Below are 18,593 nucleotides of genomic sequence, written 5' to 3' on the forward strand. Positions count from 1 at the left end.
GTTAGAAAGCAGATAACAGAGGATGAACACTTCTATTCAAATTCCTGCATGAGACACAAAGACAAACAAGCATAAAGGACAGGTGGACAGGGTACCTGCCGTCTCTCTGTGCAGCTCCTCCATCGGTGACCGTCTTCACAAAGATCCCCAGTTTCTCCAGACCCATATCAGCTCCTGCACCCATACCTATGATGCTGATACCCAGACCCTCGCTGTCTGGAGACACACACACACACACACACACACACACACACACACACATATACACATACACACATGGCACAAATAACATCATTAAGAATATATAGGCTGTATATAGGAATAGTCAGTATTGTGGCTGATGGTCTGGTTTGCTTCTGGAGGTCATATAGAGGCATTAGAGTTACATTGAGACTGTTTCAGAACCAGTTAAAGGTTCCTCACAGGAACTTTAACAGATTTATCCTTATTCAATGCTTTAAAAATTAAACATAAATCAGTATTTTAGCTATTATGCCGTGCTGAGAGCAGCTGTCACGGATGGTTGCTGGTTCCAATCCATTACCTTCAGATTTACTAGCTGCTAATGAGGCTAATCCGCGCTAAGTGTAATCCCATAAAGGGATAATGGAGTGAATGTCTGCTAACAGGCCCTGTCAGTTGTGTGCATGTGATAGTGTGTGTTTGTGTGTGCGTGTAGTTACATAAGAGGCTTGACTGAGTGACTCTCAATGATTGTAAAGATGTGTGTGTGTGTGTGTGTGTGTGCGTGTGTGCGTGTGTGCGTGTGTGCGTGTTGTGTGTACCTTTCTCCAGCTCTACAGGAAACAGGTCCAGCTTCTCCACTCTTTTCTCCAGCTCATACTCGGCTGAGGCCGCCATGGGGTCAACATCGTCATTACGCCGATCGTAGTCTTCGTTAGAGTAGGTGGTGAACACCTAAACACGGGGCAAAGGTCAAAGGTCATCATATAACGTCGAACTATAAAGCAAGGAATCTCTGTATGTCTATCTGTCTGTGTGTCCTCAGCATATCTCGAGAACCGTTCATCCCATCTACTTCACACTTGACGGGTGTATTGCTGGGGACCCAAGGACGTGCAGGGTCGAAATTAGTGCAATTTGGACATGCGACATGTTCAATAATAATAAACTTTGAATAAACAAGCGAACAGCACTCTGTGCAGCAGTGGGGGCGGAGCTTCAGGGCTCTGCAGACTGAGTGGAGTATGTCGTCCACAGCGGGCCTTCACAGGCTGCAGCTCATTGACTGCAGTTCACTTTTACTGCTAGATGCTGGATAAACTAACGTTACAACCAAACTCTTCTTCACTTCCCTGGAGTCAACGAGCGCTGAGCACTTCTCGACAATGCTGCAACCAGCACTTAACCTAAATACTTACCTTACCTACAACCTAAATATCGGAAAGAAATTAGGTGGCGTTAAAATGAATTTGCGTTAACGAGTTATTATCACGATAACTTTTTGGTGACCCTGATATAATCTGCTGCTACACACCTGTGGGTCCCGACCCAGTCTCTGGGAATCACTGCATTTTGACTTTCTATTGTGCAGCCATGTTATTGTAGGTATACGGGACATACAGAGGTACTGACAGCAGCTCTTGTTGACATTTGATCACAATTGTACATTTTGTTACTTTGAGAATGAATATGTAGGTGCCTGATCAATGCAGTGTGCATTCTCAGTATGTATACTATACTTTCAAATGTCCTTTATTTATCCTTGTAACAAGGTCACAGTTACTCATCGTGATGTACTTCTTCATTGTATATCATTAGCATACATATGTTGGACCTAAGACAAAGAGTGACGTGTAATTAAGCAGCTCTGGAAGTGGTCTGGTACCAACCACAGGAGTCTCAATCGGATTCTAGCCACTGCACCTTTGAGAGAGCAGTATTAGACAATACAATCCTCCACCAGCCAGTTTGCACCAGTGCTGACTCACTGCACTACCCTTAGAAAGAAGCAAATGTGGGAAACATACATAGATATTATTTTATAAAACATCTGCAACATCTCCCTTCAGAGGATACAAATCATAAATGATGCGTGAACAGACTCACTTTCCCCATCGCCATCCCATCTTTCCCATCCTTTCTCCCACCCTTACGCCCCTCCCCCTCTCTAGAAGGTCAGCAGCATCTGTCTCCCCGGTGACCATCTCCATGATCACGTGGCATGGTTTCCGTGGCAACCACAGGCTTGCCCAGCATGAGTTTGGCACTGGCACTGACCTGCTCTCTCTCTCTGTCCCTGTCTGGCAGATATGCTAATGTGTGGTGTGTGTGTGTGTGTGTGTGTGTGTGTGTGTGTGTGTGTGTGTGTGTACATAGAGACAGACTTTACGTGTAGGATGTGCTTGTTACTGTATTATTTACATTCCCCTTAATGTAGAAGACTGAAGTACACACACACACACACACACACACACACACACACACACACACACACACAGACACAAACCGGGTCAGAGGGCGTGATTGTTAAACTGTTTCCTGTAGTCACATTTCCTTCCTGTTGAGTAACTTTAAAGCTGTGTGTGTGTACATGAAGCTTCAGAGCATTCCCTGTACACATAATCTCTACTTTGCCACAGAAATACCAACACAAGAACTCAGAGAAATAACAGCCAACAGATGGAACAACAACTAAATGTAACGTTCATCACTAAAAACACTAGTAAATGAATAGTGACATGTCAAATCAAGGGAGCAAGAAGGTCCATATAGACGTCACCTGATTCAACATACAGTAGGTGTGGGTCCCAGATCATGCCTTACCATCAATTATATCACAGCATGTACACACGATGTCATCATTAAACAAAAAAATCCAAGATGTTGGGTATATATATTAGGGGTGGAATGGTTCACAAAATTCACGGTTGGGTTCATATCACGGTTTTTGGTTCGGTTCGGTTCATTTCTGTCACAGCGAGGAGGTCATGTTCTGATTTCAACATGCTTTTCATTTATTTGGCAAAAATAAGTCAAAAAATAAGTTAACAAATGTTTGCCTTAACAAAAGTATGGCTTCTATAACATCAACTCTTCTTCATTGTCAAATCTGAACTGAAAGAAAAGGTCTTCTACAGTCATTAGGGCAAACAAAAAGTGCAGCTTTGTTATTTTCATATAAATATGATGTAATTATAGATTAAGACCATCAACATACGTTGAAGCATAAGCTCAACCAGAACTAAACTAAAAAAAAGCTCCCATACAGCAGAGCCAAACGATGCTGGTGGATCCTCTAACTGGACTTTATCGTGTCCACTCGCACTTCATCCCTGAAGGAGGCTGAGTCACGCTTCATCAACACATGAGCAGTAAAATCTGGTCTGCACTCGCCGAAACTGAGCCAATAGCAACGCACGACCGCAACTTCAGTTACACTGCTCATGTGTTAAACCCCATACCTCAAGATCCGTGTCCACCCGTGTCCCAGCCTCCTTCCATAGGCCTCGATTTCTACAAAAAAATACACAATCGGCCTCATAACTTATTTCAGATGAACCGAACAATTCATACACGACCCGAACCGTGACTAACGAACCGAACGGTTCAGACTTTATACCTGAACTGTTCCATCCCTAGTATATATTAGTCAAATGTGTCTAGGGCTGGGTATCGGTACTCCATACCTTCAAGGTATCGACCGAAATAACTCAGTACCAAGGAGTATCGCAACTTCTCCAGTCAAACTATACCTGAAATCCATCCTTTTGCCCATACAGCCGGGATCAGCTGCCTGCAGAGGGCTCTGAACACGGAGATGTCTGAGCCGGTGACTCGCAGCTAACGGTGCTAACAGCTCTAACAACGACAACAGTGCTGACAGAGCTAACAGTTTGAACCTGGGGGGGGACCGGAGGGTGGGTGTTCCGCCATCGTGGGTCAGGGGACGGCGTTGTCAGCAGTAACTGCTGTATGAGGGCTGTGCAGTGTGGCGGCAATCAGCTGGCCAGTGGGACACACACACAGCTTCCATTCACAGGATGGCTGTCGAATGAAGTACACTGTTGGTATCGTCATGTTTTAAACGATACCCTACATGTGTCTCAATACACTTAGTCACTTTTATGGTGTATATAGTACATTTGATTTTTGTTTTTCAATTCATCATCTTGTATACTGTAGATGCTTATAAAGTATATAGTATCTAGTTTTAGCAATTTTAAGATTACTAATACATACTGTACATCAGTTCTTTAAAGATAAACTTCACTTCATACTTGCGCAAGAGCACTACTTGTCCATGCAAGTCCAGACGAGTCCCAAGTGCTTTAAATAGTAAAGTTTTAGGAAAAAATACATGTGTTTGGGAACTAGTGAGCATACGACTGGATAAATGATACTTGGATTATACTATACGAGCTGTGTGAGAGGTTATAAACGGATGTTTTGATCCACGGACAAGGTTTTACTCAAGAATTAAAGGTAATATGGGGTGAGTAATTGATATACAAATGGTCATTTTGGGGGTGAAGTATTCCTTTAACTTCCTTTTGCTGCTGTGACACTTGAATCTCTCTGTGTGGGATCAATAAAGTTAATCTTAATTCATCTTAAAACAGAGTTTACAGTCAGCCTAGCAGCTGAGGTTGTGCTTTGAGCTATATATCTATTCTAGATAGATCTTTTGTTTAATCAGAAACATGCTATCAACATTGGCTTGGTAGTGGTTAACAAAAAAGATGTACCAATTCACCTTAGCCAAAGGTAACATCTTTAAAACAACTGAACCAATTCAATTTAGAATCAACTAAAACAGAGAAGCACAGCAGTTTATCACTTCATCACTCCACTCACATGAGGGCTTTAACCTTTTACTGCAACAATAAGATGCTTTTAGTTTGGCGGTGTGGCTCCACTCATGTGATACGGTGGAACAAATCTGAGCAAGCTTGACACAACCCCAACCCCCCCCTGGCAGAGCCTGAAATACTCCACTTTTAACAAACATGAATACATATCAAAATAAACATTTAAAACTCACATATAACTAAACGTCAGAAATCCTCAAATGTTGAAAATTTTTGCTTGAGAAAAGACTTACACAATTAATTATTTATACTGTAAAACGACTGTCAATTAACTTTCAGTCACTTGATAAATCCGTTAATCAATTGTGCACGTAAACAGTGAGGTCAGTGTTCAGATTGAGCTTCCCCTTTCTCCGAAGGCACTTTAAAGCAGAAATAGCAGCAGCCTATTTATTGATTGAAATGTGCAGGGAAAGGGCCTGAATGTAGAGTCATGAACCGTTCTATGGTGGCCCTGTTCACAGCTACTATTAACCAGTGTCCTGGGTGATCGGATCACTAGTAGACAGCTCCAAGTACAGGTGTGAACGCACTCGAGACGTATTGAGATCCGATCACTCAGACCACATTCAGAGGTGGTCTGGTCCAAATAGGACCACATTGTGTCAGCAGTGTGTAGTGAATGTGTCCTGGGCCACATTAAGGACCGCCTATGCTCCCCATGTGAATAGACAGGTTGACGCGAGCACTTGTCAGCCTCGCAGCATAGAAACGGCCTCTGTGCTCTACTGTATCCTGTCGGTACCACTGTATTATATTAAAATATATCTGATCTATAGGCTACACACTTACAGACTATCGGGCTAGGCACGCCAAGGTCATTATTATCATACAGTCCGAGATGTGTTGGTGTTTTTGTTCCCCTGCTTTGCACGGAGCTGATACCCGCCCACTCGCTCACTTACCCGCCCGTTAACTCTCCTCCCCGGCTCTCTGAAGCTCTGTACCCCTACAGGCTGTTGCCTGGCAAGTTCGGCAGCATGGGGGTCCCCGGGGACCGCCGGTACAATAACCTTTTATTTTGATGTTAATAAAATGTACCTGAATTCAGGAATATGTAGGATATTACTACTGACATTCATGTAATATTATGTCACAACATCTACTGTATCATCCGTGTTTACTACATGTTTATTTGCATATAGAGCGGGGAAGTGAGATTGGATCACAAGTGGTCACTGAGGACGCATTTGGAGACACATTGTAATGCCAGGTGTGAACAGACGTATTTAAAGCTGTCCGCTTGTGATCCGATCACTCAGGACGCATGTTAATACCAGGTGTGACAGGGCCAGTGTTAGTGCTCTCTATCCTGACTTAACCTGGCTGAGACGTCTAGGTGGACTGGACCCAAATACAGGGCATAAGAAACACCCTGTTTATCCTGTTGCTGCCGTGGCTTGTTTGTTTTCTTGACCAAAGTTAGATAAGATAATGGATACCACTGTCACATCTCATATCTTAGCATAAAGACTGGAGACGGGGAAGCAGCTAGTCTGGCTCTGTCCTACGGTCACTAAATCTGTCTCCCAAAAAATAGTCAAATCCCAAATTGTCGTTTTTACACTTTGGTTTTTGTACGGATTAAACAAAGGAGATACAAAGTGTTCATTAATGAGCTTTAGAGCTGCTGGTAGGTTAGCTGTATCCAGTCCTTAGGCTAGGCTACGCTAAGCTAACCGGCTGCTGGATCCTTCAACATATTAGGGTTGGGCGATTGACTGAGTGCATCAACGGTTTATCATTTGATTTTGCTAATTTAATGGTCTGCCTCCAAAGAAGGAGTGAGAGACGCTGCTCAGCAGGCAGCCGACACAGTGCTAAAACCAAGTGTGGAGATACTCAGCAACAGACTGAGTAAAACCGAGCTAACCAGCGCAACGAGGCTAGCAACAGCAGAGAGATAATCGGCGTGTAGAGCCAGTATATCTCTAACTTGGTGAATTAAGGTTTATTTCAACCAAACCAGAGTCGCTGATTGTTGGAACAGTGGAAAGACGAACCAAGACGGTTTGGCGAGTTTTATTTGGTTTCTGTTGAGTTTGAAAGATGGTGTGTTTTATGAGTTAACAATGCAATGAAGCTAGTCTTAGTTTGGTGAAAGAGAGAGGGGCGTCGCACACACACACCTGCGCCAATATATTGTCAATTGCTGGTTGTTAGGCTGACGGTGAGCGGTCAGATCATTTTAACATATCGCTTAACCCTACTACATATTTACTGCAGAGACATGACAGTGGAATCAATCTTTTCATCTACATTTTGATGAGAAAGTCAATAAGCATATTTCCCAAAATATGAAACTATTGTTTTACATAAATTCTGAAATTTTGGGATGTAAGTCATGCTAACATTTAATAATGTGTAGTGCTAAAGTGAACAATCAATTAGTCAATCAACAGAAAGATCACAACTGTTTTGTTAATCAATCGCTTAAGTCATTTCTTTTTTTTTGGGGGGGGGGCATTTTCAAGCCTTTATTGATAGGACAGTGGATAGTTTAGAAAGGGGGAGAGAGAGAGGGGGCGACATACGGAAAGGGCCGCAGGTTGGATTCAAACCCAGGCCGCTGCAGTTAGGACTCAACCTTGTTATAAGTCCACTCTACCAACTGAACTATCGGGGCGCCGGCTTATGTCATTTCTTAGGCAAAAATGTCAAACAAACACTTACAAAACAAAATCATGTTATTAAAACTAAGCTTGGTTACACTGAGAGTCTCTACCATGTTCTGGTGCCATTTAACGGTACGGGCGCGCTGCTTCTTTCCTCTGCGTCGGAGTTTGACACACACACACACACACACACACACACACACACACACACACACACACACACACACACACACACACACACACACACACACACACACACACACACACACACACACACACACACACACACACACACACACACACACACACACACACACACACACACACACACACACACATCGGAGATACTGGGTTTGTTTACTTTTTCAGAGATCCTTTATCGATTTGTTCGAGAAGAGGATTCACTGGTGTGGAAATAACTGAACTGAACAAACTGAATTTCTATCTTTTGTTGTTTATTGCTATATTTCTGAAAAGTGGTGTTTCGTTTTTTTATTGAACTCTGGACTCTGCATTTCCGGTGAATGTTATTGGGACTTGCATTTGATTATCTTACACTGCACTCCCCTGATCCACTTAGTTTGAACCGATCCAACAGCATCCAATCAGGTTTCAGGAGAAACACATGAAGAACTAACGTTATGTTACTGAGTACCAGTTGGATCCAGTTACTCTGCTGCTAAAATTACATTACATCTGGTGAGTTGGGACTTGACTTGGGACCTGGGACTTTCTTGTGACTTGCAAAACAATGATTTGGTCCCACCTCTGTTAGTCTTTACCCAGTGAAATGTCAGGAAGGTATACAAAATAGATACCGCCCAAGCCTAGTATTCAGGCTTGAATTGATTAACTGTCAAAATATTTAAATTAATTTGCTTTAAATTTTGCTCTGGTCTCTTCTCCAAGTTTGTATTCAACATAATTATATATATATATATATATGCTGTATATTAGTATTATCTCAACGAAATGTACTTAAACAAATGTAAATGTGACGCAAAAAGGCAAATTATTATTTTGGCCGGTAAAAAATATGTTTGGCCGGTGGATTTTTTCATCTCCCAGTCACCTTGGCTGGTGAGTCAAAAAGATAATTTTGGACACTGGTTGTCATACTATGACAATAAACTGAACAACTTTGGGTTTTGAAGTTTTGGTTGGACAAAACAAGCTACTTGATGGCATCGCCTTTGGCTCTGGGAACCTGTGAGGGATCTGTTCATGCTGGAGGCCAAACCTTCCTGCCACAACAGATCCACAATCACACACCTCCTTCTCTACTCCTTTATGATCTCAATCAGGATCGGGTGCATCTCTAAACTCTGTGAAAAGGACGACTTCATTAGCTGTTCAGCTCACATCAATACACACACCTGGTGTCATTTCTTCCAAATAAAGCTCCACTTTGTGATTCTTATCAATCAGCTTCCTCTGCCTTTGTGTGTGTGTACATACACACGTTTTCAAGGAAAACAAACACACCCAGCCACATTCCAACGTCTTTTTGCAGACGTACAGAGGTAGCCTTGTATTCAACTCAGCACAGACACATCCAGTGGATGGGAGTAAAAGTGAAATGCAGGACGACCTGCTACTTCAACAGGTTTTCTACAGGCTGTGATTGATCATTTAGAACCCTTTACCATGATGTTGTGTTCATGTGCTAGTGGGAAAGCACATCATCCAGAACGCTGAAATAAGCTTCTAAACAGTGTTGTAATCACATGCTGCGGGGGCAGGTTGGACACTTGCTAAGTACTGGAGGAGGTTTGAGCTCTCCTGACTGACTTTTATTTGAAGTAACTCAAGATGTCAACAACAATTACTAACCAGTTTTGAAAGTGAGTAAGAGCAGCCAACATGCCTGGGCAGTGAGTCCCAGTTCATTGGCTCTGTTCCCTGCAGCACAACACCTTTCTGAACATGTATGGAAGAGGAGTTACACTCATCATGTCCCTTTCTCTCAAAGGGCTTCATTCAACCCATGTTGAATCCTTTATGGATACTATAGAGCTCAACATTGAGGTTCTGGAAGTGAACATTAATATTCTGAATCAAGGACTTTAATGATTAGCCATAATGCAGTAACCAGCCAAGGTAGACTTGGAGCTACAAAACTGGGAAAATCTATATCAACCTTGCTTTAAGAAAAATATGTTTTATTCACATCGTCATTGAGAAGTACTACACTATCCACAATCCTAAAGTGTAACAGAGTCGTCGCTGATTGGTGGAACTCGTTGTTACCATGGTAATGTTTACCACACCCACGAATGGCTAGTATGTGCTTGTATGTGCTGCTCCACGGTCTCGGTCATGTCTAGAAGGTAACCCACAAGTTGCAAAACTCTCGCAAGGTTAAAGTTAGGTATTGACCTTGAATGGTTAAAGGCAGGGTTGACGATGTTCTCCAGTATCCACTATTTGTTCTATTGGTTGAAATGGTCTTTACACCCGACAGTGATCCATTACTGATGAGCTCTGAAGAAGGACCGGAAAAGAGACATCATCTGTAGCTGCTGTAATCCTTTAACAACGTCTACCAATCACTGTCTCGAGGTCTGCTTGGAAAGAACCAATCAGATACCTCCCCACCTCCCTGCTCGTACTCTACCCTTGACGTGCACCAGCCTGAACTCAAAGCACGTCGTCGCTGCCGCACGTTTCCTGGAGAATGGAAGAGAAAACTCAGCCCTGCAGCAGCACTGCCGTGGTTACTTGTCATGAGGTAGCGTTGTTGAGGTGAGGTCCTCTCTCCGCTCTGTGTCTGTGAAGTAGTTACGATGCGGCGGTGCTCGTGCATGTGTGTGTGTGTGGGGGCGTTGCCTTGGTAGGAGCCCCGAGGGGGTTGGGGTGGGGGGTGGGGGTTAGACGGAGCTCCTGAGGCTATGCTACTTTCAAATTATGCTAGCTTTCCAACATTGTCGACCCTATCTTTAAGGTTAGGCATTGACCTGGAATGGTTAAGGTCAGGCATTGACCTTGAATGGTTAAGGTTAGGCATTGACATGGAATGGTCAAGGCTAAGCATTGACCTGGAATGGTTAAGGTTAGGCATTGACCTGGAATGGTTAAGGTTAGGCATTGACCTTGAATGGTTAAGGTTAAGCATTGACCTGGAATGGTTATGGTTAGGCATTGACCTCAAATGGTTAAGGTCAGGCATTGACCTTGAATGGTTAACGTTAAGCATTGACCTGGAATGGTTAAGGCTAGGCATTGACCTGGAATGGTTAACGTTAAGCATTGACCTGGAATGGTTAAGGTTAGGCATTGACCTGGAATGGTTAACATTAAGCATTGACCTGGAATGGTTAAGGTTAGGCATTGACCTGGAATGGTTAAGGCTAGGCATTGACCTGGAATGCTTAAGGTTAAGCATTGACCTTGAATGGTTAACGTTAAGCATTGACCTGGAATGGTTAAGGTTAGGCATTGACCTGGAATGGTTAAGGTTAGGCATTGCTCTTGAATAGTTAAGGTTAGGCATTGACCTCGAAGACCTTCGAGATATGACCCATGGTCTGCTCCCGGATTTCAAAGCTGGGCCAACATGGCCCACAAGGTTAAGCATTGACCTGGAATGGTTAAGGTTAGGCATTGACCTGGAATGGTTAACATTAAGCATTGACCTGGAATGGTTAAGGTTAGGCATTGACCTGGAATGGTTAAGGCTAGGCATTGACCTGGAATGCTTAAGGTTAAGCATTGACCTTGAATGGTTAACGTTAAGCATTGACCTGGAATGGTTAAGGTTAGGCATTGACCTGGAATGGTTAAGGTTAGGCATTGCTCTTGAATAGTTAAGGTTAGGCATTGACCTCGAAGACCTTCGAGATATGACCCATGGTCTGCTCCCGGATTTCAAAGCTGGGCCAACATGGCCCACAAGGTTAAGCATTGACCTGGAATGGTTAAGGTTAGGCATTGACCTCAAATGGTTAAGGTCAGGCATTGACCTTGAATAGTTAACGTTAAGCATTGACCTGGAATGGTTAAGGCTAGGCATTGAAAACTTTTTTTACATTACCAAAATAGTTCACAGTAATGTGTTTCTTAAAACATCTGAGGGGAGAAATAAGGCGTGCAATATATCTTCATTTTTGATCGAAAGATTTTTTGCAGTTTACACAGGCGGCGAGTCGCCATTCGCAATGGTTTATGGGAAGAGTAGTTCCTTCACTCTTAAAATAATCATGTACACAGTCTTGTGCCTTTGCCTTTTTTTCCATTTACCTTTTTTTTCATTTAGGAACTAAAGCCTGTTTTTATTCCAACAAAATGATGAAATGAGTCAGATTCTCACACTGTTGTCAAATACAGAACTCTGAAAAAATAATAGAAAAAAATACTTATTTCGACTCCAATCCAGGTCTGTTTATTTGATATCCCTGCCATACTGACAATCTAATGATTAGGAGGTGGTGTATCTCGTGGTGGAAGCAGACAGGAAGCTTTCTGATGCCCAGTATAGTAGAGTGGCTATCGCGGTTCAAGCTGTTACCCTTTCCGTCCTTTGGCTGAAGTGCCCTTCTGACCCAAATAAATAAATCAATATATAGCATGTACTCTATCATGATGATGACTAGTTGCATTCTTATTGCCACTGCTGTTGCTGTTATTCTTAAAAATAGAATTGTGAGAACAGAAAGATAAATAGAAGATAAATACATTTTTTCTGAAGACAGGAAATGACATTCTCAGCAGTTGACTTGAAGCTATATGCACAGAGACACAGACTCTAGCATCTTTCTTTTGCCTTAGTCTGCCAAGGTATCATTCAAAAGACTCTGATACACTGTACAGTATTCATTTCTTTTAATGACTGGAAAGAGTGAAAGTTCAGCACCAGTTGTTCTTTAATGTTATATAAATAATATACCGTTATACCTAACTGTTTCATTCTTAATTTGTTCTCATTAATAAAGTAGTTAGTATGACGTTAGTAGTATAATATCCAGAAGGAGGGGCTTGTGTGCTCTTAACTATACTGACATTATTTTTTTTATACTAACACTACATTTTATGCTAACGTTAATTCTTTTAATATTAACGCTACTTTTATTAATGCTAACATTATTTACTTAAATGCCAACGTTACTTATTTAAATGCAATGACTAACTTTAAGTTGTCTGGGTTAGCGGCATCATCACTGCTAGACTCCATTTCTCTGTGGAATTTCATGTGTCATATTAACTAGCTAGAGACAGATGTCTATCAAAGTGTGGCGTGTGGTAGAAAAGTTTGGGAAATGCAAGAGTGAGTGTCACATACAAATTTAAACCAAAATTTGTTTTAAATAAGTTGTTTTACTTCTAAATCCTGAAAATGTTCATGTTTTCAATGTCCATACAGCACAACCATAATCATTTAGTAAAATGGAAACCTACAGTATCGTTAATTTTCTTTTTTAAAGAATGAAACCCGATTACATTTCATATCCTGGATCTCACTGCAGTCTTATTGTTGACTGTGGTTAAGGTTAATGCAGCTTTATAATTAATCTTACTGTCACATTGTTCACAGTGACAGTATCCTCTAAAGAGCTGAGACAGAGATAGAGAGAGCGCTGAGGGAGGCAGCTAAAGGAAGTGAGCCTTTGCAAAGCTGGTTTCAAAGCAGTCGCCTGCAAACAGCTGAATCATTATGACTGAAATGTCTCGCAACCAATTCCTACACTTCCTTATCTATTTATCTTCAATAAATGTATTGTCTATGTATATTTTCTGTAGGTGTATGCTGTGCACAAGAGACGTATATGTCAGGCTATGTATGTGGTAGGACGTGATTTCATGCTAGTGTGCCAACATCAGTGCAACAGTGAGAAGAAAGCATCTGACTGGGACAATTCTGATGCTTTCTGTGTGTTTGTTTTATGATACTGAACAAGAAACGGTGGTCGCACATCACGAGCAGACGTTGATGTGCTTCGCTAGGCAGCTAACTGTAGTGGTTACCTTAGTAGCAAACAACGCTGCCTCAAGTCACAACTCTACTTTTAGCTGCTCTGTGGCTGAAGAGGTCAGTGGTTAAATGCTTTAAAGTCAAAGAAAATGCTAAGAATCTCTTTTTGACCTGACGCCTAGCCTGAAATTCCTACTTATTATCTTCTACCGCCTGCTTAAAGCTTCAGTAGGCAGTAGATTTTTGGCATCATATGGCAAAAATTCCATAATAATCCTTCAGCATATTGTAATTCAAGTGTTCTGAGAGAAAACTAGACTGCTGCTCCTCCTCATGGTTCCGTTTTCAGGCTTTAGACCGGAATGTGACCGGAACTTGGCGTTCCTTCGTCAGATTTCACAATGGCGGCGGCGTCACAAACTTTCTCATTTTACAGCTAAACCGTGCACTACAAGATGATTCTGAGAACATGTGAGGAGAGAAATAGACATTAACGTAACACAATATTGATTCATATTTGATCAACGCTGCCTAGTTTGACCGTTTGGTCGGAGTTGGTGAGTGATTGACAGCTGGCACTCAGAGACATCAGCTGGACAGCAGACCTCAGATCAGCTCTTACTGCTTGTTTTCCTCCGGTCTGTGAGATCTTGCAGATGCCGTTAGGAGCACCGGAGGACACAGAGGAACATGATTTTTTTCAGGTTACCTGTCTCATGTACTACTGTCACGATATAGCCACCGTCTTATAAAAATAACTTTATTTAATCATATTTGCTCCAATCTTGCCTACTGCTGCTTTAAGTGGACATGACCCAACAGGAAAAGTGGTCCTCAGTGAACACCTTCAGTGTCTCTAATGTAGTCTTTGTCCTGTCAAACAACATCAATTCTCCCTAAACTTCCTGTGTTTCACTATCAAGGCTTCTTATTTCCTGTTCTTATCTATTCTGTTCCATGGTATATTATCTTGTTATATTCTGTGGTATTCAGCTGTCTCTCTCACTGAGGAAGTATGTTGTTAACAAGCTTCAGCATGACGTGTTGAGACATGTTTCACAATGCACAGAGCTCAACCAGCTGACTGCCGCTGTAGTGAGGGGGTTCGGTGGGTTGTAGGTGAAACAAGCACTTCAGTGTAGAAGAGAGATTCTGTTAAATCGAGATATATGTTCAAAAGAACACGCACACGCACACACAGCTACAGTCAGCAGGAAATACTGTGGCGTAATCAAAGAGTGAAATCCCCTCCCCCCCAACCCATGTGTGCACGTGTGTGATGTTAACTAAGGAAGAAGTCAGTGAGTCTTTTCAATCATTTCCTTACTCTCTTGATCTCTTCTTATTTAGTATACCTTCTTTTTCTCACATTTTACTATGTTATTATCGCATACTAACTACCCAGGGCTCAAAATATGAATATTACATTTATTAAAATTACTAATTATTTTATTATTATTTATTTATTATCATTAATATACTTATTCTAATTATGTTTTAAATAATGATTTATTAGATTATTAAAATTAACAATATATGTAATATATGCCAGATTGGGAGCATTTCTATTGCTTCTGTACGGCTCTCAACATGTGCGCCGGCTGCTAACAGCGCTAACAGTGAAAACAACGGCAACACTGCTGACAGAGCATAAAGTATTAACCTAGGGGGAGGGACCGGTGGGTGGGCGCTATGCTTCCGCAACGACGCCGTTGATCGGGATGCCGTTCAGCTGTAACCGCCGTAGAGCAATGCAGAACGGCGACTATATCTTTATATAGCAAATAGTTGCTTGATGCTATATTAATGCTCTGAATATCATATAGAGAACCTTTAATTAATTGAACTTGGCCACACTGAAACAAGCTGTAAACACAACTTACGGCATCTTTACAAGTTGTTGAACATGTTTGCGATTTTGGTCTCCACCAACTCCTGAGAAAAACACCTGGTTCTTTAGCAGTTAAATGCTCCACTATACTTACAAGGTAGTTGCTATTTTGGTCCTGGGCAGGTAGCGTTAAGTGGGTGCATCATAGTTTTCTTGCTGAAAACAGCTGCCTGATGCTGCTAGGGTTGATGAGAGCAGTGAACCAAAACAGTAAAGTTGCGGGCTGTAAAACTGAAAACAATTAGCTGAAAGATGCTAAAACGCTCCAAAGACCTGAGGGGAACAGCAGAGTTGGGTGATGTGCTAGGGATATTCACCATTCCCAGAGGTTGAATCTGAAAAGTTTTGAGGACACATTGGCCTTTTCTCCAATGCCACCAACAATAAGGATGCAACTAATGATTATTTTCGTTATCGATTAATCTGCCGATTATTTTCTAGATTAACCAATTAATCGTCAGAAAATAGAGAAAAATGTCCATCCCAGTTTCTCAAAGTTCAAGGTGATGTATTTAAATGTCTTGTTTTGTCAGTCCAAAGCCCAGAGATACTCAGTTTAATATGATAAAAAAATAGAGAAAAGCTGGAAATCTCCATATTTGAGAGGCTGATATTTTTTTTTGCCATTTTTGAATGAAAAATTACTTTAATGATGAATCGATTATCAAAACAGTTTACGATTATTTTTCTGTTGATCGACTGATCGATTAGTTGACTAATCGTTGCAGCTCTAACCGTCAGCCGCTTACACACATCAGCTATATAAACCTAATCATTTTGCATTTTGCAGATTGCATTAAAATTGCATTAAAATCTGCTCCCCAGAGGACGTCAGTCCATTTACATTATTAAATATCTTAAGACTTTAGAAATAGCATCATAGTCAGTATTTGATTTCGTCTGAGACTTTCATATTGTGGTGTGTGATAAACACTGAAGAGGAAGTGTCAAGGAGTTCCTCTTGTGGGCGCTCAGTACTGGCTCCGATAAAAGTGACTGTTCTGACATCAACTGGGAAACGTCCAAAGTTACAAATGCAATATTTTTTCCACAACAATTAGGAGCCACATAGTTGGTATTACTTCTTCTGGGTTGTGTGAGGGTCAGTATTTTAACAATGACTGCTCTTCTGAGGAGATATTAAAGCTCTGACCAAGTGTTGAAAGTGAAAGTATAAAAGTAAAAGTAACAACAAAACATTGCTCACCTTGATTGGCCCAGTGCTGAATTGAATCTTCCTACTGGGTGGCGGGGGCTCCTCTTCCTCAGGGAGACCCGGGATCTCGGAGCAGCTGGTTTCCGGCTGATACGCCTCCTCGTCTTCCTCATCCTCCTCATCGTCTAGCTGGCTGCCCCCAGAGTCCTCTTCCCCGAGCCCGCTGTACGCACTGATATCCACCACGTCCCCTTCCGAGTAATCCTCCTTCCTCGAGCCATCCTCGTCGTTATCCTCCTCCTCCTCCTCTTCCTCACCCCTCCTCTCAGAGTCCCCTGCTCTCTCATCAGAGGAGGGAGAGGAACCTGGAGATTCTTTTTCTCCGTTTTCCAGCGAGGCATGAACCTCGGCCTGCACCAGCCTGGCTCCGGCCCCAGACCCCCCGGTGGAGCCGTCTTGTTCATCAGCTTGTGGCTCTTGCTCTGGGGCCACCGTACTTGAGCCCCTGGCTTCAGTCGCTGTTGGCTGGGCCTCCGACTCTGGCTTGACTCCCGAAGAGGAGGAGGACGATGAGGAGCAGGAGGAGTTGGGGAGCTGGTCTCCTGACTGTCGGAACCTTTCCTTCTCCTCGTTGCTCCTCTGAAGAGAACCAGTCCCTTCTGGTAGTTCTGCTGCCTGGGCGCTCACAACGCTGGCTGCCACCTCCTCATGGTCCTCTTTACCTGGAGGGAGCACCTTCCCCTGAAGAGAGAGAGAGACATCCAATCATTTAATCAATTCAGAATATTGGTTTGTCCTCCAACAAGCTTCCTATACTTCTAAAGCAGTTTGTGATTTACTGCATTTTTAAAAGTTAAGCAAACTCTTCTCACCTTCTTTCCGGTAGCCTCTGTTCTGGCTGGAGGTTTGGGCTTTGGTGCTAGGGCAGGGCCTGACCGACGTTGGGGGGGTTGTAGATTGGTTTGCTGTTCGCTCTTCTCAAACACGGCACTGAGCTGACTCACAGTGGGGCTGACGGCGTCACCGGGCCCGACTGAAGCTGCTGCAGCGGGAAGAGCAGCGGGAAGAGCAGCGGGAAGAGCAGCAGGGGCAGGAAGAGCAGCAGGAGCTGGAAGAGGAGCAGGTACAGGAGCGGGAAGAGGAGCAGGAGCGGGAGCAGGGGGGTCGTCCAGTCGGTCCAAAGCCTCAGTGGAGCCGTTAAAGCGAGCCACGACATCTAGACGGCTGTCCTGGAAGCCCGACGCCCGCTCTTTCTTCAGCAAGATCCGGTTGGTGGCAGCTTGCTTCTCCTGGAGGAGACAACAGTCAGTCAGATGGTCTCGAATCACAATCAGAACACAAAAGCAAGTAACACCACTACCAGTCTGACCTGTAGAGTCCGCTGTTCGAAGATCCTCCTGGTCTCCTGGAGCTTGGAGAAGCCCCCACCATCTCCGCCTGGTTTAGAGTCAAAGCGGTTGACCCTCTCTGAGACCGTGGAGCCAAGTTTGAGCAGGGCACTGTGGTCGACGTTCTCGTTAAGGCTGGATGCCCTCGGTAAGGACAGTTTCACCGCCTGCTCTACACCTGCCAATGACAGGAAAGTTAATTGGAAAGATGGCTAAGAGCTGAAAGGGAAAGAGAGAGAGAGAAGTGTGTTGAAGAACACATTCCAGTTTCACACAACTTCAATCTATTGGCATGGTTTTGACCATCGTTTGTAATGGATATGCTAATAAAAGAAAGGTGAACAGTCAAATTATTAGCCATACTTTACTTGCTGTAAATATCCATCCATCAAGGTTTATAGACACACTTCCTGGTGCAACTTTGACCTACAGTATACTGCAAAATGAGGTAGTTTGAATAATGTTTCTAAACTGTTGGCTTGCTTACTCCCTGTATGATTGTCTGACTGCTTGTGTTTCTCGCCCTGTTGGATTTCCGGGTAGCAATGTTACCAGATCTCAACAATTACTTCGGTGATTCCAGTTGTATCATAACTAATAGAGATGGTTGCCAAACATACGAGAATAAAACCAGTTGTAATAAACCAAATTTTTTTTCTGTAAGTAATCTATTTAACTTTTAATTGCACGCAGTATCAATAACATCAGAAGCATCAAACTAAGATTTGACTCTTTCCGTTTCTTCTAGTAAATAAAATTATTTGAATATTCATGTCTTTCTCCTTCCCTATCTTTATACTGAC

General features: G+C 42.7%; 1 protein-coding gene across 3 annotated transcripts in view; it reads right to left on the reverse strand.

Moving 5' to 3' along the window:
• ppp1r9ba (protein phosphatase 1, regulatory subunit 9Ba) overlaps positions 1-18,593 on the reverse strand; it is a 63,226-nt gene that overhangs the window by 30,116 nt on the left and 14,517 nt on the right. For 2 of the 3 annotated variants that reach the window (XM_074654951.1, XM_074654949.1), the window contains exons 3-7: positions 17,772-17,968; positions 17,275-17,691; positions 16,454-17,143; positions 786-918; positions 96-216 (exon numbers count right to left, since the gene is read on the reverse strand). In XM_074654951.1, the coding sequence (XP_074511052.1) occupies positions 96-216; positions 786-918; positions 16,454-17,143; positions 17,275-17,691; positions 17,772-17,968 (1,558 nt within the window). The remainder of the gene's footprint in view (positions 1-95; positions 217-785; positions 919-16,453; positions 17,144-17,274; positions 17,692-17,771; positions 17,969-18,593) is intronic. The other variant, XM_074654950.1, reaches the window with a different exon arrangement.

The sequence above is a fragment of the Sebastes fasciatus genome, chromosome 13 (assembly GCF_043250625.1).
Source record: "Sebastes fasciatus isolate fSebFas1 chromosome 13, fSebFas1.pri, whole genome shotgun sequence".
NCBI lineage: Eukaryota > Metazoa > Chordata > Actinopteri > Perciformes > Sebastidae > Sebastes > Sebastes fasciatus.